Source organism: Sus scrofa, chromosome 3 (genome assembly GCF_000003025.6).
Source record: "Sus scrofa isolate TJ Tabasco breed Duroc chromosome 3, Sscrofa11.1, whole genome shotgun sequence".
NCBI lineage: Eukaryota > Metazoa > Chordata > Mammalia > Artiodactyla > Suidae > Sus > Sus scrofa.
The window spans coordinates 19,454,160-19,481,866 of NC_010445.4; the positions used below are offsets into that span (position 1 = coordinate 19,454,160).

A 27,707-nucleotide genomic window follows, 5' to 3' on the forward strand; every position below is an offset into this window, starting at 1 on the left:
ATCGGAGCTGCAGCTGTCAGCCTACGCCACGGCCACAGCAATGCAGGATCTGAGCTGCATCTGCGACCTATGCCGCGGACTGCAGCAATGCCAGATCTTTAACCCACTGAGCGAGGCCAGGGATCGAACCTGCATCCTTACAGGGACTATGTTGGGTTCGTAACCCACTGAGCCACAACAGGAACTCCAGCATTTCTGGGTATCTTTAACTACAGGCGTCTTAGCAACGGATCCCTCTGGAAATCTTCCACTGGGGTCGGTCTAAACAACCCACTGGAGATTTATGAAAATCTTAAACTGGGACCATTCTAAAGGATGGATAATTCTAGAACCCGTCAGCTATAACTGTTTTAAGTAGTGAGCCGTTCTGGAACGCTCCCACACTCTATAAAGAAAAGAGCCTTCACATTTGAAACACCGGTCCCTCTGACCCTGGACTTTCCTAGTTATGGATACTTCCAGAACTTTCCAACCAGGGCCATTCTAAGCAAAGGGGGAAGGTTCCAGACAGCCCCCACTTCTGAAACTCCCTCTAGTGTGACTGGTGCTAGACTTGAGGTGGAAGGGGGTGGGATGGGGACAATCCCTTCCTCGGTGGCATGCCAACTGGGGATGAAAAAGGGACAAGGTGAAATGAATGTGAAGGGGTCTCCGACGCCGGAGAGGAATGAGGCGAGGGCAGCACAGACTGTGAGAGCTCAAGGCAGAGCCTGCGTCCTCCTCGGCTGGCTGGTGAGTCTCTGGTTTCCATTCCCCACTGTGTCTGTCCCTGCCTGCAGCCTGGCTGCTCAGCCCTGCCCGGTCCCCATCCCCACCCCCACGCCCCACCCAATCCTCCAAGGGCCTCACCTGAGCCCAGGGGTCGCCGAGCTTCCTGTACCGCAGTTCATACTGAAGTTTGCCCTTCAGCGCGAATACATTGTAATCGGAGCTCCAGGAGATGTTATAGTGTCCGGAGAAGGTCACGGTGACATTGAAAGGGGGAGATGGCTTGACTTGGAGCGGGGAGGGGGGAGCCAGAAAGAGAAAATGGGATGAGCTGTTGCAGCAGCTGATGGGAGTCACTCCCCTACGCCTAAACCTCGCTGATGAGACAGGCTGGCAACCCTACATGACCCCGGGGTGAAGCCGCCCTCTCCCCGGGTCTCAGTTTACCCATCTGAGCAATGAGAGATTTTGATAGGATTGGGTTGCAAACTTGGGGGTGGGCAGGTGACAGCGAGGGGTGAGGCAGGGCTGGAGACTGAGCCCTCCCAGCCTAAAGGGGGATGCCACCCCTCAGGGGTGGGGGTGGGAGGCAGGAAGGCAGACCGGCAAGGTGGCCAGGGGTGGGGGAAAAAAAAAAAACCTGGAGTTCCCATCGTGGAGCAGTGGTTAACGAATCCGACTAGGAACCATGAGGTTGTGGGTTCGATCCCTGGCCTTGCTCAGTGGGTTAAGGATCCGGCGTTGCCATGAGCTGTGGTGTAGGTTGCAGATGCGGCTCAGATCCGGCGTTGCTGTGGCTCTGGCGTAGGCTGGTGGCTACAGCTCTGATTGGACCCCTAGCCTGGGAACCTCCATATGCCACGGGAGCAGCTCAAGAAAAGGGAAAAAGGCAAAAAAAAACCCCAAAAAACCTAACAAGCTGGAAATCCACATTATGGTGGGAAATCTCTCAAAAGCTACAGTTAGCTGCTCATCCCCAAACTGTCTCAGGCACGGGGGGTGCTCAGACCCACTTGTTCTCCATTTCTGTTCTAAATGACGGCCTCCTTTCCTTTGAACTCTTGCTTCCCTGAGAAGTCGAAGGACTGTCACAGCATCGTGCTAATTCATTAGCGCTAATTGGGGCTAATGATGGAAACCACCACCACGGAGGGCCAGCCAGGCTGCTCTCCAAGAAGCAGTCTGACACCCGCAGGGCCCTGGGAGTTCCCTGGGACCCTTGTCATCTCCGAGACCGCTTCTGGAAAGCTCAGGAGCAGAGGTCTGGGTCCCGACACCACGCCCTCCTGGGTCCCCCCAGGCGCAGGGCAAAGCTTCCTGTTCTACTCCAACCTCCGTCCGTTTTGGAGGCAGGACACAGGGGTCACCTGCCGTCACCTCCTCTCTTGTAAAAGGTACCCGTTCCTATCTCACGTGGTGAAAGTTCATGGGGACCAAAGTAAGGAGCCGAAGGAGGCACTTTTGGGGGCTGAGTGACAGTGCTGTACAAGCAGAAGAAAGGACCCCTGCCCACCGCCCCTCCCCACCCAGCTCCATCGTCACCACCTAACATCCTCTGTGTCCCCCTCCGTGATCCGTCCCCTCCCCTCCAGCCCACACCACTCACCCCCACCCTGCCCCTGCGAGCTTAGCTCCTTGGGACAGAGGTTTTGTTTTGGGGGTCAATGCCAAGTCCACAGCTCCTAGGACAGAGCCCAGCAGGCCCCCAAGAGATACTTGTTAAATCAGCAAATGAACTTTCCAGGGATCCCACAAAGGAACTCTGAGGTTGTGGACAACTGAGCATCATGGTCGGCCAAGGGAGAAGGCCACGTTCAGGGGGGGTCCAGAGGGCTTTGTTGTCATTGCTGCTTTAGCCATGGGTCCCTTTTAGACTGAATAGCTCCTAAGCCTACTCTTCGCTTCTCTAGGCGGGAACAGGCCTGGTTCTCTGCTTCCCTGTGAGGCGTGGGCTGGGTGGAGAGGGCCCATCAGGAAGGAGCTCGGATGTTTGCAGAGTGGGGGATCGGGGATGAGGTCAGGAATTGGGGCTCCTCAGCCCAGGGAGGCCCAGGATCCAGGAGGCGGAAGGGGCCCCCAGGAGGGGGTTGGGGGAGAACCCGGCCTGCTGCCACATCTGGTCCCCAGACCCTGGCGGGGGGGGGGGGGCTGCACTGTGAGGGGGGGTCCGCCGCCCCCTCTCCTCTGCAGGGGAGGGGGGAGGCTGGCTGCCCAGCTCGAGGGAGGGGCAGGAGGGTGTCCCTGCTCCATGAACTCACCATGCCTGGATCAGCCTGGGTGAGTGAGTGAGTGTGTGTGTGTGTGTGTGTGCCCACGCGTGCACATGTAGGACAGAGAGCGTGGCCTATGTCCATCCATGCTGGCTGGGCCAACTGGGGCACCCGTGCATTTATCTGAGGGTGATTTTTTTTTTTTTGTCTTTTTAGGGCCTCACCTGTGGCATATGGAGGTTCCCAGGCTAGGGGTCGAATCAGAGCTGTAGCCACCAGCCTACACCACAGCCACAGCCACGCGGAACCATGTCTGTGACCCACACCACAGCTCACGGCAACGCCAGATCCTTAATCCGCTAAGCAAGGCCAGGGATCAAACCATGACCTCACAGATACTAGGCAGATTCTTAACCCGCTGAGCCACGACGGGAACTCCTGAGGGTGCAGTTATGAGTGGGTGTGCATGCGTGCGTGCGAAAGAGACAGAGAGAGAGAGACCGCGGGTGTGTCTAGATGTGTGCGAAGCTTCATTCACACCTTCTGGGGGTTCAATACCTACTTTGCTGGGTGGGCAAACCCAGATCTCCAAAGTGTGAGTGACAAGACAACCCTCTCGTGCCCTGCCCCGCTGCTGGGAATTTAGGGCCAGAAACTCCAAACCGCAGGGGCTGGGCCCTCCCCAGGAAGGCAGGACTCTCTTGGTCTGTGTTTGCATGCCTCTGCGCACCGGCCTCTCACCCTCTCCCTGGGCATCCCACTTTGGACACCCACACACACTGAGAGCTGCCTCCTGGACCCTTTGGTGCCCTGGTTCTGGACCCACAGAGAGAGCTGCCTCCATCAGCCGGGCCCTTCCTGCCTTCGGGCTTCCTCCCCTCCCCCAGGGTAGAGGGCAGAAAATTCAGGGAGATTTTTCTTTTGGGACTCAGTGCCCCAAGTTGTCTCATAATGGGGACAGAATCCCTGAGAGTCAGGGTACACAGGACCATTGCTTTATACACAAGAAACCGGTCCAAGGTCACACACAGGCAGGGGCTGAGCTAGAACTGAAGGCCCGGGTCTGGGGCCCCAGTTCAGCTCCTTTTCCTATTCTCTGCGTGTGTGTGTGTGTGTGTGTGTGTGTGTGTGTGTGTGTGTGTGTGTTTGCCTTTTCTAGGGCCGTGTCCACGGCATATGAAGGTTCCCAGGCTAGGGGTTGAATCGGAGCTGTAGCCACCGACCTATGCCAGAGACAGCCATGTGGAATCCGAGCCGCGTCTGCAACCTACACACCACAGGTCACGGCAATGCCGGATCCTTAACCCACTGAGCAAGGTCAGGGATCGAACCTACAACCTCATGGTTCCTAGTCGGCTTCATTAACCACTGAGCCATGATGGGAACTCCTTCTCTGCCTCTCTTTGCTTAAGGCTCGAATCTATTTATCCACCCTTCCCACCCAAGCAAATAGCAGCGCATCTGAAAGACAGAACTCTAAGGAGAGGTGAGGCCCTGGGACAGGTGAGCTTTGATGGTACGGGAGGGAAGCCGGCTCGGGGAGCATGTGTCCTCCTCAGCCCTGGGGTCCAAGGGGGTACTCACTGCTGTTAGCCAGGACAAAGCTGCCACACTCCTGGGAATGATTGCCAGACTGGTCTGTCATGTTGATGCTGAAAATGTCGTCAGCCATGAATTGGAACACATCCATGTGGCATGTGTACTCCGCATGCGTGGCATTGCGGGTGGACAGGCGGAGGCTGCAAGAGGTCACCTCTTCCTCCATTTCTCCATACAGGTCTTGCCTTCAAGGACAGAGGAGCCGGTCACGGCAGGAAGGCCAGAGGGGTTCAGGGCACAGGGCCAGGGCTGAAGCCCAGAATCGTGGGACTGGGAGGGCTTTGAGGTGGGGCTAGGGGTCCCCTGGTCCAACCACCCCTTTCCCAGGAAAGGGACACCCTTCCCTGAGGCAGCCCTGGTGGATGGCATCCAGGCGTGGCTTTGCATGCCTCCAGGGGACTGGGAACTCACTACCTCGTTTAAGGCAGCACTTTTTTTTTAATTTTTAAATTTTTATTTATTTATTTTTTTTTTGCTGCACCTGCAGCATGTAGAAGTTCCTGGGCCAGGAACTGAACCCGTGCCACAGCAGTAACAATACTGGGTCATTAACTGCTAGGTCACCAGGGAACTCCCAAGGGCAGCTGCTTTTAACTTGGGAAATTTGGACCATTCTTGCCTGGACCGAGCCTAAATCTATCCCTGTCAGTTCCATCAACTGAATTGCTGTCCCACAGAAAGGATACTAACCATTTCTGGTCTTGTCTCCTTCCTGCCCTCCTTCTGTCCAACATCTGCTGAACCAAATGAACTTCATCCTTTGCTTTGAGTCTACTTACAGGGAAGGTGATGGTATAAGATTGTGGGGGAAATGTTCTGGCTTTTTAACAGCCGCTGGGCAGAAATGGTGGGTTTTGAAGTATATAGGAGTTCACCAGATATCTACTTCCCTACCTACATCTTCAGGCTATGAATGTAACCACCCTCCAGGGCTAGTACGGATCTGTGGATTCAATTCTCTGATAAATATTTGCTGGACTAGAAACGCTGATGGAATAAAGGCTCTCCAAACTCTTGCACAGCAGCCAGAGGGACCTTTAAAATCTCCCTGTCACCCCCATGCCTAAAACCCTCAAGTGGCATCTCATCACCCACACAATAAAAGCTTGTCCCTGCCTACCTCTCACCTTCTTCACTTATTGTTCTCCCTCCCATTGGCTCGCTCTGCTCTGGCCACGACTTCCTGGCTATTCCTCAAACTCACCAGTCCACCTCAGGACCTTTGCACATACAGTGGCCTCTGCCTGGAATGCCCTTTCCCCAGCTCCCTGGCTGCCTCCTTCTCACTCAGACAGGCCTGCCCCTGACCACCCTGGCTAGGGCAAACTCTCCCTCCATGTCTCTTGCTCTGTACCCCAGGGTCAAAGTTCCTGAACTTGAGAGCCTCCATTATTCTCAGAAAGCATCCTGTTGACTGTTTGCATGTTTATTGCCAGCCACTTCCCACTGCAGTGTGGCAGCTGTCTCCCCAGCCGCTCCCCACTGCAAGGTGGCAGCTGCAGGAGAGCTGGAACCTTGTCAGTTGGAGGCTCTGCTAAGCCCCCAGTGCCTGCAAGTGTCTGGCAAGAGCTTAATAAAAATAATCTGAACAAGCAAGTGAATGAATGAATGAATGAATGAATGAAGAATTGGTGGTGACGGGGTGAAAGCTGTCTGTTCTTTATCCTGGACAGCATACGGACAGAGTCTCTCCTTGACCAGGCTCAGCTCAGGGCCCTTGGAACTCTCTTCTCAACTAGCCCCTGACTTTGGGGCTTTCAGGCTCATCTCCGCATTGTCTTAATTTTAGCAAGAATCCTGCTACATCAGCTCAGCCCGAATCTTTCATCCTTGATATCTGATCAAGTTCCTCCTCCTCCACCATCCCTCCCAGGTGATATCTGACGGCCCTGGGCTGTCATCGGCAAGAACCCTGTCAGGCCAGGTCAGCCAGAACCCCCCTTACCTCTGAGATTTCCTCTTAGTAACTTTCCATTCATTGACCTTGACTATAAAGTCCCAATTTTCCTCGTATCAGAGCTGAGTCCAATCTCTCCTCCCTACGGCAACCCCCCATGCCATCCCTACACCTATCATGAGGGTCTAGAATAAAGCTTGCCTTACGATTCTTTAACAAGTGCAATGAACAATGTTTTCATTAAAACATATGCACAAATATTTGCATATTGACCCATGGATGTGGGGGGTCAGACTGCCTATATTCAAATCTCAGCTTGGAACGGTTCCATTCACTAGCTGTGTGACCTCGAGCAAACTGCATGACCTCTCTGAACCCTAGTGTCCTCGTTTGTAAAATGGAAGTAATAATCATGAGGATAGGAAGTGATGGTTCACAGGAAGTGTAGCAGGATGCCGGGCATGTAATGCAGTGCTCAAAAAAAAAAAAAAAAAAAAAAATCTCGTGAGAGTCTGGTCATCCTGAGGTCTCAAAACCACAGTCAAGCCTATGTGGTTAGAGAGAGGATGGCCTTTGGGGCCCTGCTTAGGCATCTGTAAGATGGGTATAGTGAGTGCCAGCTCAAGGTCTTTCTTGGGGTGAAACCAAATGCAGTTGGTGAAATGACCCCTCCCCCAGGAAGTGGCAGATATTATTTATAATGCCAAACCACCTCGCTGGCACGGTAGGTGCAACTCAGTCTGTGGTCTCCGGCGGTCCAGCTCCCATCCCAGCCTTCCAGGGCCACTCCAAATAGCATCCCTGCGGCTGCCGAGGCCCAGCCACTTACCAGGTGAGGGTGAGCGCGCTGGGGTGCAGGGTCCACGTCTCCAGGACGCAGGTGACGGTGTGTAAGTAATCGGTGTAGCAGACGAGGTCTGAGCAGCCCCAGGCTGGAGGGTCAAGGGAAACAGAGGCCTTGGTGGGGGGCTGGTGGGGTGGAGGCGGGGGCTGTAGGGCTCGTTACCCCCTCACTCCTCGAGGGCTGGAGGATGAGTGAAAGCAGGGGTCCCAGGGCCAGGGTGAATATGGCGACCCGAGGGCCATAAAGATAGGGGCTAGGGCAATGGAGTCTTTGCCACCCGAGAATTCCATTTCTGATCCCCCAAAGTTTCAAGGCTGGCTGTGGAGACCAGACTCTCCTAATGCAAAGCATCATAAACTAAGCAGGTCCCCACCCAGCCCTCTCCCCAGGAGCCCCGCATCCAGCCACCTGGTCAGCACCCCTCCCAGCCTGTCTCCCCCGCGTGTCCCGAACATCCCAATCTCGGGCGAATCCGCACATCTCGCGAGAGTTCATGCAGCCAATGAGAGTGGCTGAAAGGACCTCAAAACCCGGCCAAGGAGTCCCCTGTTTCCTGCAGCAGGTCCAAGACAGGACGCGGAACTCAGTGACCCGGTGGTGCTTCGAGGGAGGCAGAAAACTTCAGGAAACCGAGAAGCCTGGGAATACTTTCGCCAAACCATCTGTTATCATCCTACTGTCCTAAACCACTATCACCACCACAGCCAAGGGACTCAGGTATGGCCCCCTCAAGCCACTGTGTTGGAAAATGCGACACTCTCCCGCCTCCACATTAAATGCCTCGCTTTGTTCTACAAATATAGATGGGATCATAATCGAAATTTTGTTAAATGGTTGACAAATTCCATTTAATACGTTTTAGTTGAGTTTTACTCTGTAAGATCAAGGGCCAGTGCGGCTCCTCTCCCTTCCCCCCACCCCCACTATTTACCCGAAATTCATTCCCCTTTTAAGTGGATTCATTTTTCGTGGCTTTTCCTCCCCTGTTTTTCCTTGACTATTATTAGACGATCCAGGGGACGCGGTAGGACATTCCTCCTGGGGCTCTGTCAAGGTCAGAAGCTGGATTCGGACCCGAGAATGTTGTTGCTGGAAACATCCATTTAGTCCACTCCCATCACCATTTTACAGATGAGAACCCTGAGGCTCTGAGACTGAACCACACCTCTTGTCTCTCTCGGTCTGGGTTGCTGAGACCCTGGAAAGTCAACTGATCTGTGCTAGGTCTTCACGGCCACACACTGCAGACATTGCTAATGGATCAGGAACTGAGGATTCTCAGGGGCCTCAGAATCCTTTTCTGCACAGTTGAGTGGCTCCAGGCAGCCACGACCAACAGAGCTGAGATGTGGGGATGAATCCTGTTTTAGGAGGAAGCTCCCCTCAGGAGGAACCAGGGCCGGTGGGTGGGCACAGAGAGGCTGGTTAAGAAGAGGGATTCTGGCAGGACCAAAACCCACGTGGCTGCATCCTCTCCAAGTTTATAGTCTGGTTGTTTCCCTCTCAGGCTTCCAGAACTTGGAGAGGTGCTGCCATTCCTAGGTAGGTTCAAGGCCACAAAGGGACAGATTTCATCCCAAACTTGGAGACACTGGGGAGGGGGCAGCACCCCCGCAACTAGTGTGGACGTGGCATCACAAACCAAAGAGCAAAAAAACCCAGCCACCTGATGGTACCTTGACCTCCGGGCAGAGAGCCCCGGGGCCACCCCTGGCCCAGGGTTATCACAGTGCGGGAGGCAGTGAGAACCATGAAAGGAGGACATGTGACAAGACTGCTTTGAGGCTCTATTTGTAAGCTGGCGACAGTGGCTCCCTAGAGGGCGTGGAGGTATTTAGATGGTATCACTCCAGTGCAGCCCACGCTGCCTGCATGTGGCGCTCACTCAATAAAAGCAGTTAAGACCATGGGAATCAGGCAGATTTGGGGATCAAACCCAGGTCTGCCAATGCCTGGCTGTGTGGCCATGGACCTGCTCCTTACCCTCAGCTGAGAACTGGGCAACACTGCAACCCAGACCATACATGCTGGAATGAGGATGCACAGCGCCCAGGACAGAGCAAGGGATTGTTCTTTGTGCCCATGGGGCAGGGGTCGGGGGGTGGGTAGAGTGGCAGCAGGGGACCCGAAGGCCCTTTCGAGCCAGGACAGGGTGCTGACCACTCGGAAGGAAAGATAAAGGAGCCTGACATCTGTTTCCTGAAGGAGCTATCTGAGGCTCTGACTTTCGGTAAAAACCAGAAAGAAATGCAGCTGAGTCAGCAGAGCGGCGGCTGAGGCCCGCATTCGAGCCTGTGTGCTGTGTCCTCCTCATCTGGGAAGGCTTCTCGGATCTTTCAGCCCTGACTGCGCCCTCAAGTCTAACTCCTGGCCTTTCCCAGCTCAGGTCTCTAGCCTCTCTCCCTCTGACTGGAGCATCTTCTGGTGCTCCGAAACTGCCGGCTAAGGCTTTGGCTACTTTTGTCTCCCTGCCCCTCACCCCACGGCTGGGGAATATCAGTGCTGGCAGTGGATCCAGTGATTGCTGAAAAACATCTCCTGGGAGATGAGGACAAACGGAGGTTAGACCACAGGCAGGACGTCCTCCCTCTGAGAAGTGGGAGCCAGCCAAGGCAGAGAGCCATGGAAATGAAGGCTGAAGCCTCTCATCCCTCCCCGAACCCACAGTGAGACGTGGAGACCCAGGGCGGTGGGCTGGGCCATGTGGGACGCCCGTGAACCACTTCCGGACGATGGAGCTCCCTGGCTGGACGGGTCCTGGATAACGCAGAGATGGCGACAGCCACAAGTGGACAGATGCCACAGACTGCGACCCTGTGGCCTCTAGCCTGGCCCTGGAGCCCACGAGGCCAGCCCGGCCACTCCCTGACCTGCGGCCCCTGGAACAGCTACTTACCTCCCTGGAGCAGCAGCAGGAGCAAAGGAGCAGCCCAGCCACACAGCATGCTGCCTCCTGGAGCCTGGAAGAGACACATGGAGAGAGGGTAGGCCCAGGCCTGGGGACCAGGGGACCCCAAACAGCCCCCCTCAGGTTCCCCTCCCTCCTTTGGAAGACTTGTCTCAGATGCTTGGGGTCATTTCCAAAAAGCATGAGTTCAAGGGGCCCTTGGACGCCCCCAAGGATTCCTGTCCCTTAGAAGTGGCTGATTCTGTTCCCGTCGTGGCACAGCAGAAACGAATCCGACTAGGAACCGTGAGGTTGCGGGTTCGATCCCTGGCCTCGCTCAGTGGGTTAAGAATCCCGTGTTGCCGTGAGCTGTGGTGTAGGTCACAGACGCGGCTCGGATCCTGCGTTGCTGTGGCTCTGGCGTAGGCCGGTGGCTGCAGCTCCGATTCGACCCCTAGCCTGGGAACCTCCATATGCTGCTAATGTGGCCCTAAAAAGCAAAAAATATATATGTGTGTGTGTGTATGTGTATAAAATACCACACTCTTAAAAAACAAAGTGGCTGATTCATTCAATACCAACCCTAAGATTATTGCTGTGCCCAAGATCCCCTTGTACCACATAATTCTGTATTTTCCTTAAAACTCTTAATTTATTAAATATTGTATATGTGCTAATAGTCCTTTGCTACACATTTAAAATTTAATATATATTAAAATAATACCTAACCCTTAAAAAAAAAAAAAAAAGAAAAGGAAGGGGCTGATTCGATCCCTTGGAGTCCCACCCAAAGCCTTCTTCCTGGGACCCCAGCTCAGCCACAAAGGAGATGGGGGGTGAAAGGGGGAGGGGCTTGCTGCTCCTCCGCCCCTGCTAAGCCTGTCTCTGCAGCATGATGGGTGCATGATTATCCATCTAGACGAGGAAGAGGGAGGCAGGGAGGGGACAGTGGCTTGGCACGTGGTTATTTGATGAGCAGCCAACTGAGTCCTCCTTCCCACCCAACGCCCATGTGGGCCTTAGCCCACGTAACTGGCTTCTTACTGAAAGATGAATCCAAGATGAGCCCACAAAGGAGACCCCCACTGATTACCTGAGATAAGCTTAGCCCAGGAATGAGGCTTCTGACTCCACCACAGAGCCCACCCACGTCAGTCCATCGGCCAGCACACCAGGCAACCCAGGCCTGACCACACGAAAGCGCCCTGGACGCCCTGGTCTGCAGGATGGAGAGACCTCTTTGGAGACCAGAGGCAGCCTGTCCAGGAAGAGGAGACTTCAGTGCTCCGGGCAGAGGAATAACCCACCTGGCTGGTAATGCCAGGCTCTCGCTGGCCCTTGGCCTGTTGCACTTCCAGCTCTGTGTCTGCTTAGGGAGGGGGCAGCCAGAGGCCAGTGGGTCCAAGAGCCCGACCCAGACTGACCCCCCAGGACAAGAGATGGAGCTGGAACAGGAGCCTAGAGGGCTGACCCACGCAGGGACCCCATCACACACATGGCTTCTTCTGAACCCCATCCCGGGTTGGTGTTACAGACACTGCTCTGGCCCCATCAAGAGCTCCCTCTGAGTCCCTAACAAGTCACCAAGCAGGCAGTGAGGAGCACAGAAAGGTTCAGCTGTGTGGCTCTGGGCTGGTCACGTCCCCTCTCTGAGCCTTGTAAATACAGGTGGTAAAATAAAGCCTGCTTCTAGGATCCTTGGGCGAATTCAGACTCTATTTGCAGCCATGCTGGGCCCCCGGCAGAGCTCTTGACAGGTAAACATTTAAGAAACAGTGATGGATATAGACTTTAGACTGGAAATGGAGGGACCCCCTGAATCCTGTAGCCAAGAGGTCCCCAAATGTCTCATCATGAAAGAATGAAATAATGCTCTTTGCAGCACACGCATGGACCTAGCGATTCTCATACTAAATGAAGTCAGAATGAGAAAGAAAATATCACACGATGTCACTTACATGTGGAATCTAAAATATGTCAGAAATGAACAGATCCATGAAACAGAAACAGACTCACCGATACAGAGAACAGACTTGTGGTTGCCAAGGGGGAGGTGGGTTGGGGGAGGGGAGGATTGGGAGTGTGGGGTTACCAGATGCAAACTATTGTATTTAGCATATGGGTAATAAGGTCCTACTGTGTAGCACAGGGAATTATGTTGAATATCCTATGATAAACCATAATGGAAAAGAATATGAAAAAGCGTGTATACTTATGTAGAACTGAATTTGCTGTATACAGAAATGAATACAACATGGTAAATCAACTCTCCTTCAATAAAATGAAGTTTTAAAAAATTCTAGAGGCGTTCCTGTCGTGGCGCAGCAGCAACGAATCCAACTAGGAACCATGAGTTTGCGGGTTTGATCCCTGGCCTTGCTCAATGGGTTAAGGATCCGGTGTTGCGGAGAGCTGTGGTGTAGGTCGCAGGCGTGGCTTGGATCCTGCGTTGCTGTGGCTGTGGTGTAGGCTGGCAGCTGGAGCTCTGATTCAACTCCTAGCCTGGGAGCCTCCATATGCCGTGGGTGCGGCCCTAAAAAGCAAAAATAAAACAAAATATTTTTAAAATTCTAGAAAAATCTCATGTTCAAAATGTTGGCCATATTTGTAGATAATGTGCACTATTACTTATTTTAATGTATTTTCTATAAATGAATCCACTTAAAAATTTCACTCCAACCTCAATCTAATCAAGAATGCCCATAGTGGTGTATTTTTTTCCCCAACACACTTTATTTTTTTTTTATTTGGTTTTTTGTTTTGTTTTTTTTTTTTGCTTTTTAGGGCCACACCTGCGTCATATAGAAGTTCTCAGGCTAGAGGACAAAATCAGAGCTACAGCTTCCGGCCCACGTCACAGACAAATGATAATAATAGTTTAGCCACAAAATAATAATAGTTTAGCCATTCAGCAAAGTCAGGTTCCTCCTCGAGATTTATAGATAATATTTCTGAGCCATGGCCTTTGAGCCATTTTGCAAAGACTGAAGCCACCACCAGCCCGGCGGAAAAAGTTAACTGCCTGCTGCCCACAAGCGCTTAGACCCCAGACAGGCTGGAACCGGAAGGTCGAGGATGCTGTCTCCCAATGACATCATCACCAACCAATCAGAAGAACGTCCACGAGCTGACCACGCCCCGCTCCTTGAACCCTGTAAGACTCCTCACTACCCGCTCCAGGGCAGGTAGTTTTGAGAGCATTCGCCTGCCGTGGCCCCAAAGCTATGCTTTTCTACTTCACCCCAAACGCCTTCTCTGCGTTTCTCCTCTTCCCCGGTGGACAGAGGTTGAGTTTCAGCAACAGCCTTGTCACGGATCTGGCATCGCTCTTCATGTCACTCCCAACAGCTCCAACTGGGCCCACCAGATAAAGTAGGAACTCCTTTGCCCAGATTCAAGGCTCCTCATCCCTCCATACCCCACAGCTTTGTACAAATGACATACAGCCCCCTGGGGATGGAGGGGCTGTATCTGCTGCTTCTGAATCTTTTCTTACGAAGAGATCCTCAAACTGCCGCCGAGTTTAACCCCTCCCGCCTGGTCCTGTGAATGGATCAGGGATGGAAACCAACCCAGGCAAAGCCAAGGAGAGCAGTCAGGGAATTTTTTCTAGAACTCTATTAAAGAGGTACTCTTTGGGGTGCCAGCTGGAAGCTGGTAGCCACTTCTTAGATGAAAATGCTGTCAATCCTGAGAAATGTAGATCCAGCGTCCCCATGACAGCATTTGAGGGCCTGGATCCAGCTGTACCTGAGGTCTACACCTAGATTTTTCATTTACATAAGCCAAAAAAACCACCTTTTTTTTTTTTTTTTTTTTTTTTTGAACTGTGTCTCTGGGGCTTGCCATCAAAGATACCTGATACAGTGGAATAGAGCAAAGAGCCCCAAATTTGAAGCCAACGCATCTTGGTGCAAGTAATAGCTCTTCTCTGGCCTTTCTACTCTCTGACCTGTTGTCATCTCTAAATTTGGGACAGGAATGCACACTGCACCTGGCAGTTAAGAAGAGTCAATGGGAAAGCAGATGTGAGAGTGCCGTGAACTGGAAAGCGTTGTACGAGGGGGCTGGATTCTCGTTCTTGCTGGCCAGCGTCTCCGAATCACTCACCAGCCTCCAGCATCCTAGGCCACATCATGCCTCCCTGCCTTTGCCCGAGGAAGTCCTCCTGCTAAGTCATCTCTTTGAACACCTTTCCCCCTCCAATCACTCTAAACTCAGCCTTCATGGCCCACCTGTGCTTATCCCTGCGTCCATGAAGCCATGTTGGAAGGTTCTAGAACTCCCACCACTTACTGCCTTCCGGGTTGTCACTAGTGCTTTTATCTACTTGATATTCACCCTTTACCCTGCCTCCCATTTTTTTGCTCCAATAAACATGTCTCAAAAGAAAATACCGATATCACGAACAGCAACAGGTAACTAGCATGAAACGGAGAGGCGGTGTGCATCGCAGTGGTGCAAACACAGACCTGGGGCCAGCTCGCCTCAGTTCAAATCCAGCACTGCCGTTGACACAGCTGTGTGAACTTGGGAAGTTTCATGAACCTTTCTGGGCCTCAGAGTCCTCATCTGTGAAATGGAGATAAATAAGCACTGTACCTACTTCGCAGAGTCTTTGGGAGAATGACATGTGTCAAAGTTTGTAAAGCATTTGAAACAGTTGCTGGCATATAGTAGATGTTACCTGTTTCTTTCTTTCATTTTTTTTTTTTTTTGTCTTTTTAGGGCTGCACCCGCGGCATATGGAGGTTCCCAGGCTAGGGGTTGAATCAGAGCTACAGCTGCCAGCCTACACCACAGCCACAGCAATGTCAGATCCTTAACCCACTGAGCAAGGCCAAGGATCGAACCTACATCCTCATGGATGCTAGTCAGATTCGTTTCCCCTGGGCCAAGATGGAAACTCCTACACAAGTGTTTTGTACACAAAACAATCAACTTACCATAACATGAAATATGGCAAAATGTAGAAACTAAATTCAAGGAAAACAAAAGACAGTAATTGAATTTTAGTGAGATACCATTACTATCCCCTGCTGAAGACTCAGGAGTTGGACCTAGGCATATAGCTGGGAAAAAACTCTAATTCAAAAAGATGCATGCACCCCTGTGTTCACTGCAGCATTATTTACAATAGGCAAGACATGGAAACAACCCACATGTCCATTACAGAAGAAGGGATGAAAAGGATGTGGTACATATAAACAATGGAAGAGTCCCCATCCATGCAAAGAATGAAATAATGCCATTTACAGCAACATGGGTGGCCCTGGAGATAATCATGCTAAGTGAAGTAAGTCAGAAAAAGAAAGACAAATACCATATGATGTCCCTTACATGTGGGACCTAAAATGTGACACAAGGCATTCCTGTCTTGGCTCAGTGGTTAATGAATCCGACTAGGAACCATGAGGTTGCGGGTTTGATCCCTGGCCTTGCTCAGTGGGTTAAGGATCTGGCGTTGCCCTGAGCTGTGGTGTAGGTCGCAGACGTGGCTCGGATCCCGAGTTGCTGTGGCTGTGGCATAGGCTGGTGGCTACAGCTCCGATTAGCCCCTTAGCCTGGGAACCTCCATATGCTGTGGGAGCAGCCCTAGAAAAGGCAAAAAGACAAAATAAAATAAAATATGACACAAATGAACTTATCTACAAAACAGAAACAGATTCGCAGATGTAGAGAACAGACTTGTGGTTGCCAAGGGGGATGGATTAGTGGGGGAGGGATGGAGTGGGGTTAGCGAATACAAACTATTATATCGAGACTGGATAAACAACAAAGTCCTACTGTGTAGCACTGGGAACTGTATTCAATACCCTGTGATAAAGCATATTGGAGAAGAATATTTAAAAGAATATATATACCTGAATCACTTTGCTGTGCAGCAGTGATTTCTACAACACTGAAAATCAACTGTACCTCAGTTTACAAAAAGATTGGAAGAGAGGAGTTCCCGTCATGGCTCAGTGGTTAATGGATCCAGCTAGGAACCATGAGGTTGAGGGTTCGATCCCTGGCCTTGCTCAGTGAGTTAAGGATCCAGCGTTGCTGTGAGCTGGGGTGTAGGTCACAGACGCGGCTCGGATCCCGTGTTGCTGTGGCTCTGGTGTAGGCTGGTGGCTGCAGCTCCGATTCGACCCCTAGCCTGGGAACCTCCATGTGCTGCAGGAGCGGCCCAAGAAATGGCAAAAAGACAACAACAACAAAAAAAGAATGGAAGAGTGTGTGAAATAGTAGGAATATTGGAATCAGGTGATATAAAAATGGAGACTTCGGAAAATTAAAAAAAAAAAAAAAAAAAAAAGCAAAAAAAAACCCAACGAACTCCAGAGCTGGAGATTTAACTTGCCTTTGTTTAACTGAGGAAGTTTAAAGGGTATCGGAGAGGTGTTGGCACCAGACAGATTCTCACCCCCTCCGTCATCAGAGGATTGAAAGATATTTGAAAAGGGTCTCACTCTCTCACTAGGAGCTCCATCTACAACAGGCCATTCAGTTCTGGGCAACTTTGGCCTTGAAGGATGACATCTTCCCCTCCTGTCCCCACAGCACCAAGTAGGAACACCTCCCGGTCCCACTGCCCTTCCTGCCTTGAATTCATCCCTTTACGGGGCTTCCCACTCTGCTGACTCCCAAGGGCAACAGCAACTTATTCCCCTGATGCACCCAAACTAGCAGATACGCTTCCTGAGTGAAGGACAGAGGATGCTCTGGGGGCCCTCCACCCCTGGGAGCTCCTGCAGCAGCACCTTTCCTCTGCAGCCTCCTACGGAGGCGAGGCAGACTCCAAGCCAGGTGCCAGCTGTGTGTCCTTGGGAAAGTTCCCACCCTCTCTGATCCTCTGTTTTCTCCTCTTTGTTGTAGATGCTGAACACATTGCTTTCTGTGGAGCACTCCAGCACAGGCCTGGATGAGACAAAGCCCTTAAAGAGGTACCTATCCACCAGGCTCCGTTGTCCAGAAGGGATTTCTGAGGTTGCAGTCATTCACACTGAAAGTGAGCCAACATTCAGGAGATTCTGGGGACGGGGAAAAGATTGGGGGTAGGAAATCAGATGGAAGCCGGTGCCCTTGAGAAGACAAAGTGCTTAACTTCATAGTCAATGGGGAAATGCAAATTAAAACCACAATGACATGCCATTTAAATTTTATCAGATTAGCAAAAAAAAAAAAAAAAAAACAAGTCTGACAAAGTGACATGTTTGCTGAGGACACAGTGTAATGGGAACTCTCACAGACAGTGGAGATGTAAACGAATACATCTGGTCTGGAAAATAGGTTGGCCTGGTCTGATAAAGTCGAGCAGGTGTTTGCCCTAAAACCCAGCAATTTTACCCTGAGGTATACTGCTAAGGAAACTCTGGCGCATGTATACAAGAAGCACGGGCAGAAAAGTTTCTAGCAGCATTGATCTGAATATTGAAAAACTGGAAACAACCTAAATATCCATCAGCAAGAGAATGGAAAGATAAACGATGGTGTAATCAGTCAATGTGAAAATGAATCATAGCTTCACACAACAAAGCAAATGACTCTTACCAAAGGGGGGGGGGGACACACCAAATAACAAAACAAAAAACCAACACACAAAAGCCCCAAAGCAAATGATTCTTTCTAGAGCAAAAGAAAAGTTAGCAAAGAACAGAGGCATCTGTTACTTAACACTACTATGTAGAGTAGCTCCATATATTGAATATTCGTGTGTCCTGAATATACAGAGAAATCCAAGGGGATGAGAAACATCAAACTATGAATAGTGTGAACAAGGAGGGGATGTGATGAAGAGGAGGGTCTTCGGGGTAAAACTGAGTGAAGCTAGGAGTTCCCGTTGTGGCTCAGTGGTTAACGAATCCAACTAGGATCCAGGAAGACGAGGGTTCGATCCCCGGCCTCGCTCAGTGGGTTAAGGATCCGGCGTTACCATGAGCTGTGGTGTAGGTCACAGATGTGGCTCGGATCCCTCATTGCTGTGGCTCTGGCATAGGCTTGGCAGCTACAGCTCCAATTAGACCCCTAGCCTGGGAACCTCCATATGCCATGGGTGCAGCCCTAAAAAGACAAACAAACAAAAACCTAAGTGAAGCTACTGTAGGTGTTGATATATTTTTCTTTATACCTTTGTGTGTGTCTAAACTATTTCAAAACATTTTAAATGTAAATGAATCCTGATTTTAAAAAATAAAATGTTAAGGGGGACTTTCATTTCTGGCTATGATGGAGTAGCTGGTATCTGACTTAGTGAGAGTAACTACTAAGAAGGAGAAAAACGCTATTAGAAAGCGTGAGAATGCAACCAAGTTAGTACTTGAGAGGCCAGGGTGCCAGAGAGAAGGAAAACGTGTTGAAATTCGGCATGCGATATCCCCTCAAATAATTTGCCAAGTCATTGTGAATGGGTTACATTCCAAGAAATCCAGCAGAAAGCACCTGGTAATAGGTTAAGAAGCTAGAAAGAGATTTTTATCAGTTTCTCAGTGCTAAGGGGAGAGTTGGAGTTCAAAGCCTGGGTGGAGGGGAAAAAAAAAAAACAAACAACCCTGCTAAAATACCCAGTTATTCAGGAAGGGATATGCTTCGGGAATAAGAAAAAAAAAATCGCATATAATTCGGCCTTCACTGCATGAAGGGAATCTGCCTACATGCTGTATCTCTGCTAGAAAAAAAAAACTAAAACCTACCTGGAAAAACCTAACTTTACCTAAAGCCTCTATATTTTTCATATACAATGCCCATCGTTTAAATTGACAAGACAAACCAGAAAATAGTAACAGCTGCCCAAAAGCCAAGAGGAAATAAATAAATAAATAGACAAGTACATACATACATACATACATACATACATACAGCTCGAAACAGATCCATCAGTGATTCAGAAAATAGCCTTGTCAGACAGAATTTAAAATAACTATGATTAGTATGTTCAGGAATTCCACCAAAAATACGGAATCTATTTGAAAGTAGAAACTCTACAGCTGAAAAAAATACAGTAACTGAAATTTTTGAGAACTTAGTAGATGGATTTAGCAACAGATTAGAAAATCAGAAGAGGGGACTGCTGCACTGGAAGAAAATAATTGGATTGAAGCATGCAGAGAACAAAGTTTTAAAAATACAGATAAGAGCAAAAGAGATGTTTGAGACCTGGGGGAGAGGTCTAACCAAAATGTATTTGGAGTTAAGAAAAAGAGGAGAGAGAACAACTCAGAAGCAATACTAGAGATACTGATTAAGAATTTTTCAGGGAGGAATTCCCATCTTAGCGCAGTGGAAACAAACCCACCTAGGAACCATGAGGTTTCGTGTTCGATCCCTGGCCTCGCTCAGTGGGCCCAGGATCCGGCATTGCCATGAGCTGTGGTGTAGGTCACAGACATGGCTCGGATCCTGCATTCCTGTGGCTCTGGCATAGGCTGGTGGCTACAGCTCCGATTCGACCCCTAGCCTGGGAACCTCCACATGCCATGGGTGCCGCCCTAAAAAGACAAAAAAAAAAAAAAAAAGAAAGAAAGAAAGAAAAAAGAATTTTTCAGGGAGTTCCCATCATGACGCAGCAGAAACGAATACAACTAGGAACCATGAGATTGTGGGTTTGATCCCTGGCCTTGCTCAGTGGGTTAGGGATCCGGCGTTGCCATGAGCTGTGGTGTAGATCGCAGAGGTGGTTTGGGTCTGGCATTGCTGTAGCTGTGATGTAGGCCAGCAGCTACAGCTCCGATTCGACCCCTAGCCTGGGAACCTCCATATGCCCAGGGTGCAGCCCTAAAAAGCAAAAAAAAAAAAAGAATTTTTCAGAACTAGCAAGAAACATCAAGCTACAGATTCAAGAAGTTCTACAACCACCCCTCCCTGACCCACAAAAAACAAATACAAAGAAAACCACATCTCAGCACATCTTAGAAAAACTATTTTAGGGAGTTCCCATTGTGGCTCAGTGGTTATTGAATCCAACTAGGAACCATGAGGTTGCGGGTTCGATCCCTGGCCTGGCTCAGTGGGTTAAGGATCCCATGTTGCTGTGGCTGTGGTGTAGGCCGGCAGCTGAAACTCCAATTCGACCCCTAGTCTGGGAACCTCCATATGCCGCGGGTGCGGCCCTAGAAAAGACAAAAAAAAAAAAAAAAAAAAAGAAAAGAAAAACTATTTTAAAAATTAAAGACAGAGAGATACTCAACATTCAACTAAGAATGTTATATTCAGCAAAAATATCCTTCAGAAAAAGAAAGCAAACTCGATATGATAACGGGCTCTGCTGAGATCCCACAGGTGACATCACCCTTAATGATGAAAATCTGAAAGCTTCCCCTCTTAAGATCAGAAGCAAGACAGGGATGTCCATTCTCTCGACTTTTATTAAACAAGGGTGTCCACACACATTGTACTGAAGGTTCTAGCGGAGCCAATCGAGCAAGACCAAGAAATAAAAGGCATCCAGATTAGGAAGAAAGAAAGAAAGAAAGCATTTCTGTTTGCAGATGATAGGCTCTTGTATATACAGCATCCTAAAGAAGCCACACCAAGAAAATAAGGTGAGAAAATAAAGCAACCCACCAACCAAACAAAAACTACGAGGGCTAATTATCAAGACTGCAGGATATAAGATTCAATATATAAAAGCAACTGTACTTTAATAAACCAGGAATTTACAATCTGAAAATGAAATTTGAAAAGTCATTTCCTTTACAGTAATACCAAGAATAAAACACACGTTTAACGTAGGGAGGACTAGATAGGTACACTAAAACCCACAAAATATTGTTGAGAGACTAATTCAAGGTCTACACAAATGGAAGGATATCCCATATTCATGGATCGGAAAACTTAATATTACTAAGACAACTCCCCCAAATGATCTACAGATTCAGGGTAATCCCTTTCAAAATCCCAGCTGGCCTTTTGGCAGAAATTGACAAGACGATCTTAAAATTCACCTGGATGGGTCACCTTGCTGTACAGCAGAAAATTGGCAGAACCCTGAAAACCCACTATCATGGAAAAAATAAACATCGTTATAAAAATAAATAAAAGAGCAAAATCAGAGATGATCCCGGAGGGGAAAAAAAATTCACATGGAGATGTAAATGCCCAGAATAAACCAAATAATCTTGAAAAAGATGAACAAAGTTGGAGGACACAGACTTCTCAATTTCAGAGCTCACTACAGAGCCATATTAACCTCCATAGTGTGGTCCTGGCTTGTTTATAGACATAGAGATCAACAGAATCAAACTGAGAGTCCAGAAAGAAGGTCATATGTTCACGTTCAGTTGCTGTTGGACAAGGCTGCCAAGACCATTCCCTGGGGGGAGAGAATAGTCTTTCAAACAGATGGTGCTCGGACACCTGGACACCCCTAAGCAATCGAATAAAACTGGACTCCCATCTCACATCATATACAAAAATCAACTCAGAATGGATCAGAGACCTGATGTGAAGAGGTAGAACTATTAAACTTTTAAAATAAAATATAGTTAGACATCTTCAGAACCAGCAGGTGAAGAACCCAACTCGGATCCATAAGGATGCAGGTTCGATCCCTGGCCTCGCTCTGTGAGTAAATATCCGACCTTGCCATGAGCTATGGTGTCGGTCTCAGATGCAGCTCGGACCTCGCAGGGCTGTGGCTGTGCTGTAGGCTGACAGCAACAGCTCCGATTTCATCCCTAGCCTGGGAACTTCCATATGCCACAGGTGTGGCCCTAAAATAAAAGAGAAAGAAAGAAAGAAAAAGGAAGGAAGAAAGAAAAAGAAAGAGACAGAAAGAGAAAGAAAAATAGTATATCTTGTATTGGACAAGTTTCTTGGACATGACACCAATGCAACAAGCAACCGAAGGAAAATAGGTAATACTCAACTATTTCCAATATTAAAACTTTGGTGCTTCCAAAGACACTATCAAGAAAGTGCAAAAAAAAAAAAAAAAAAAAAAAAAAAAAGGAGTTCCCGTCGTGGCGCAGTGCTTAACAAATCCGACTAGGAACCATGAGGTTGCGGGTTCGGTCCCTGGCCTTGCTCAGTGGGTTAAGGATCCGGCGTTGCCCTGAGCTGTGGTGTAGGTCGCAGACGTGGCTCGGATCCCGTGTTGCTGTGGCTCTGGTGTAGGCCGGTGGCTACAGCTCCGATTCAACCCCTAGCCTGGGAACCTCCATATGCCGCGGGAGCGGCCCAAGAAATAGCAACAACAACAGCAACAAAAGACAAAAAGACAAAAAAAAAAAAAGAAAAAAAAACCCACAACAATATACAGGATGGGTATCAGACACAACTTGGAATAGATTTACAAGGAGATCCTGCTGAGTAGCATTGAGAACTATGTCTAGGTACTCATAGTGCAACAGAACAAAGGGTGGGGAAAAAAAATGTATACATGTAAGGATAACTTGATCCCCTTGCTGTACAGTGGGAAAAAAAATAAATTATAAAAAAAAATTTTTTTAAATCTGCTGAAAAAAAACAACAACAATATACAGGATGGAACAAATATTTGCAAACTGTGTGTTTGCTTGTGTTCATAATATATACAGGCCCCTCAAGAGCTAAAAGACAATCCAGTTTTAAAGTCTGCAAAAGATCCGAAGAGACATATTCTCCAAGGAGATAGACTAATGACTGATAAACACATGAAAATAGGCTCATCATCATTACTCATTAGGGAACTGCAAATGAAGACCGCAGTGTGGTATCACTTCACACCAACTAGATGGCTATTTTTAAAAATGGAAAATTAAAAATGTGGCTGAGAATATAGGGGTAGAAAGAACCCTTAGACATTTGCTATAGGAATGTCAAATGACGCAGCCACTATGCAAAACGGATTTGCAGTCTCTAAAAAATGTTAATATGTGGCGTTCCCGAGGTGGCTCAGCAGAAACTGAATCTGACTAGTATCCATGAGGGCCCAGCTGCGATCCCTGGCCTCGCTCGGTGGGTTAAGGATCGGGTGTTGCCTCGAGCTGTGGTGTAGGTCGCAGACGCGGCTCGCATCTGGTGTTGCTGTGGCTGTGGTGTAGGCTGGCAGCTACAGCTCAGATTCAATCTCTAGCCTGGGAACCTCCATGGGCCACGGGTGCAGCCCTAAAAAGACAATCAATCAATCAATCAATCAATAAAGTTAATACAATGTTACCATGTGGCCAAAAAATTTGACAGCTAGAGATATAATGAAAAGAAATTAAAAACATATGTTCACCAAAAAAAAAAAAAAAGACCCTTGTACATAAATGTTCACAGCAGCATTATTTATAATAGCCCTAAACTGGAAGCAACTCAGATGTCCATCAATTGATGAATGGCCAAAGACAATTCATACACTAGGAATTTTTCACTGTAAAAATGAATCAAGTTCTGATCCATGTTTTAACCTGGATGAACTTGGAGAATTTATCTAAGGAAGCCGCCCATCGTATGAGTCCATTCAGATGAAATGTCCAGGATAGGGTGAGCCACAGACAGTAGATTAGTGGTGGCCAGGGGCTGCAGCTTTGGAGGGAGGGGGAATGAGGAGTGCTGCTAATGGGTATGGCTTTTTGGGGAGCAATTATGAATGTTCTGCAACTAGAGAGTGGGATGATGGCATAACTTTAGGAATATACTAAAAACTACTTAGCACCTTAAAGAGTGAATTTTATGGTATGTGAATTAGCTCGTAATTATGATTTTCTTTCTTTTTTTTTTTTTTTTTTTTTTCTGTCTTTTTAGGGCCGCACCCGTAGCATATGGAGGTTCCCAGGCTAGGGGTCGGATGAGAGCTGTAGCCGCTGGCCTACACCACATCCCAGCCGCATCTTCGACCTCCACTACAGCTCACGGCAATGCGGGATCCTCAACCCACTGAGGGAGGCCAGGGATCGAACCTGTGTCCTCACCGATGCTAGGCAGATTTGTTTCCGCTGAGCCACAATGGGAACACCTATGAATTTCTTAAATGAAGGCAAAATATATTCTTTAGACCTCCCTCAAAAAGGCTGAGAAAATTTGTCACCTGTAACTACATCAAAAGTTCCCGTCATGATGCATCGGAAACAAATCCAACTAGGAACCATGAGGTTGTGGGTTTGATCCCTGGCCTCACTCAGTGGGTTAAGGATCTGGCATTGTCGTGAGCTGTGGTGTAGGTCACAGACGAGGCTCGGATCCCAAGTTGCTGTAGCTGTGGTGTAGCACAGCAGCTGTAGCTCCGATTAGACCCCAGCCTGGGAACTTCCATATGCCCCAGGTGCAGCCCTAAAAAGACAAAAGACCCCCCCTCCCAAAAAAGGACATATTAAAGTGAATTTTGGAGGCAAAGGGAAAATCATCTCAGATGGGAAGCAGTTCACTGTAGGAAGGAAGAGTGATAGAGTATTATAAATATAAATGAATATTAATTGCTGAAAATAAGAATGATAATGTCATATCAAGTTTAAACTATGGGCAGAATTAAAATATATTACCAGGATGCCCCAAGGATAAGAAGGTGTGAATAAAGTTAAAGGTCCCTGCATCATCGGGGACGTGATAAAAGTGCCAGTATAAGGTAGACTCCAAAAAAATCGAGTATCGATGTCATCATCTCTAAGATAAACACTGAAAGAGCTATAAAAGAAAATATAACAAACGAATAGACAGGAAACATAGAAGAGTAATTTTAAAAGCTATATTCATCTAACAATGGGACAAAGAAGAAGAAAGCAATATGCAAAGTAGATAAAGAACTCAAATGAACAGAAGATCTGACTAGACATTTTTCCAAAAAGAATATACGGATGGCCAAGAGGTATGTGAAAAAAATGCTCCACATCATTCATCATCAGGGGAATTGCAAATAGAAATCACAAGGAGATTTCTTTCACCCCACACCTGTTAGAATGGCTATCTATCATCAAGAAGACAAGAGGCGTTCCCGTCGTGGCGCAGTGGTTAACGACTCCGACTAGGAACCATGAGGTGGTGGGTTCGATCCCTGGCCTTGCTCAGTGGGTTAAGGACCCAGCGTGGCCGTGAGCTGTGGTGTAGGTCACAGACATGGCTCGGATCTGGCATTGCTGTGGCTCTGGCGTAGGCTGGTGGCTACAGCTCTGATGGGACCCCTAGCCTGGGAACCTCCACATGCTGCAGGTGTGGCCCTAGAAAAGACAAAAAATAAATAAATGAATGAATGGATGAAGTGGGTTAAGGATCCAACGGCAGAAGCTCAGGTCGCTGCAGAGGCACAGGTTTGATCCCCAGCCCGGTGCAGTGGGTTAAGGATCTGGTGTTGCCGCAGCTGTGGCATAGGTCGAAGCTGTGTCTTGGATTTAATCCCTGGCCCAGGAACTTCTGTATGCCATGGGTGTAGCCAAAAAACCAAGAAAGAATGGATGAATATGTGCCACATACATACAATGGAATATTCCTTAGCCATACAAAGATAATGAAATCTTGCCATTTGTAGCAACGTGGGTGGACCTCAAGGGTATTATGCTAAGTGAAATAAGTCAGACAGAGAAAAACAAATATTGTACATGCGGAATCTGAAAAAAATACTGAGTTCATAGATACAGAGAACAGGTTGATGGTTGCCGGAAGAATGAGGTGGGGGAGGAATAGGTGAAAGGGGTCCAAAGGTAAAAAGAAAAAAATATATATGATGCATTACTTAGCAAAAACAACAACAACAAAGCAAAAAAAAAAACCCCACATTTTTTAATGTATGTGCTTGCAAAGCATAATAAACCCAGAGGGTACTTGTTCAGTGTAGATACATTTCATCAACAGTGTAGGGAGTTCCCGCCGTGGCGCAGTGGTTAACGAATCCGACTAGGAACCATGAGGTCGCGGGTTCGGTCCCTGCCCTTGCTCAGTGGGTTAACGATCCGGCGTTGCCGTGAGCTGTGGTGTAGGTCGCAGACGCGGCTCGGATCCCGCGTTGCTGTGGCTCTGGCGTAGGCCGGTGGCTACAGCTCCGATTCAACCCCTAGCCTGGGAACCTCCATATGCCGCGGGAGCGGCCCAAGAAATAGCAACAACAGCAACAACAACAACAACAAACAAAAAAAAAAAGACAAAAGACAAAAAAAAAAAAAAAAAAAAACAGTGTAGTAGATTTCAGGAGTTCCCGTGGTGGCGCAGCAGAAACGAATCCGACTAGGAACCATGAGGTTGAGGGTTCAATCCCTGGCCTCACTCGGCGGGTCCAACATTGAGGATCCGGCATTGCCGTGAGCTGTGGTGTAGGTCGCAGATGCGGCTCGAATCTGGCGTTGCTGTGGCTGTGCTGTAGGCCGGCAGCTGTAGCTCCGATGGGACCCCTAGCCTGGGGAACCTCCATATGCTGCGGATGTGGCCCTAAAAAGACAAAAAAAAAAATTTAAGTATGGAAAAGAAGAATATATGGTAAAGTCATGCTTCTTATTATGTCCTGGTATCTTCCCAGATTGCTTATCCAAATGTAAATAAATACTGGCACAATTCCCTTATACATATGTCTAAAATCTGTAAAATTATACCCCAGGCCATAATTAATATACTGAGATGTCAGATAAAAGTTGATGATGGCATCTTAGTTGATGGAGTAAACTGCCTTCATTAAATTGGAATTTTTTTTTTATTGTTCTCGCTAAAAAGGGATAATAGATCATTTATAAATTCTGGTTTTTTTTTTCCAATGGAAGCATCTTTTGAGTTTAGAAAATTTTTCACTTATAATATATAAAAGACACAAACAAAAAGACGAATCAAAAAAAGAGAGAGAGAATGGAAAAGAAACTGAAATGGGGAACTATATCTGTATATAGTTTCTTTCACATAATTCTATAATATATTTAATATAATTGTATATAAATATATAGTATGTAAAATATGTATATAATTATATTAATATATATGAAGAACTCCTACAAAACAATTATAAATAAATAACTGGGAATTCATTTTTTTTAATGGATGAAAAGCTTAAGCAGACATTTCATAAAAAAACACATCCGGGAAAAAATTTTTTTTAATTAAAAAAAAAAAGGGGAATACATCCAGGAAGTTCCCTGGTGGCCTCACACTTAAGGATCCAGTGTTGTCACTGCTACAGCTCAGGATCAATCCCTGGTCTGGGAACTTTTGCATGCCATGGGTGCAAGCCAAAAAAAAAAAAAAAAAAAAAAAAAAAGGAGTTCCCAGCTTGGTGCAGCAGAAACAAATCCGACTAGGAACTGTGAGGTTGCAGGTTTGATCCCTGGCCTCTATCAGTGGGTTCAGGATATGGCGTTGCCGTGAGCTGTGGTGTAGGTCACAGACATGGCTTGGATCTGGCGTTGCTGTGGCTGTGATGTAGGCTGGCAGCTGTAGCTCCTATTCGACTCCTAGCCTGGGAACCTCCATATGTCGAGGGTGCGCCCCTAAAAAGACAAAAGACAGAAAAGAAAAAAGAAAAAAAAAAAAAAAAAAGGACATCCAGACAACCAACGAGCATGTTAAAAGGTGCTTAAAATCATTACTTATCAAAGAAAATGTATATCCCAAGATGTTAGCACTACACACATCAACCCCAAATGGCTTGAAAAACAAAACAAAACAGACAATTCTAAGTACTATAAAAGATGTGACGTAATCAAA

At 48.1% G+C, this 27,707-nt stretch overlaps 1 protein-coding gene across 2 annotated transcripts in view; it reads right to left on the bottom strand.

Moving 5' to 3' along the window:
- The window catches only part of IL21R (interleukin 21 receptor), a 41,714-nt gene that overhangs the window by 6,672 nt on the left and 7,335 nt on the right, over window positions 1-27,707 (bottom strand). The window contains exons 2-5 of one of the 2 annotated variants that reach the window (XM_021086442.1): window positions 10,155-10,218; window positions 7,244-7,346; window positions 4,503-4,702; window positions 850-995 (exon numbers count right to left, since the gene is read on the bottom strand). In XM_021086442.1, the coding sequence (XP_020942101.1) occupies window positions 850-995; window positions 4,503-4,702; window positions 7,244-7,346; window positions 10,155-10,203 (498 nt within the window). In that variant the 5' untranslated portion in view covers window positions 10,204-10,218. Of the gene's footprint in view, window positions 1-849; window positions 996-4,502; window positions 4,703-7,243; window positions 7,347-10,154; window positions 10,224-27,707 lie in introns of those variants that run through there. The other variant, XM_021086443.1, reaches the window with a different exon arrangement.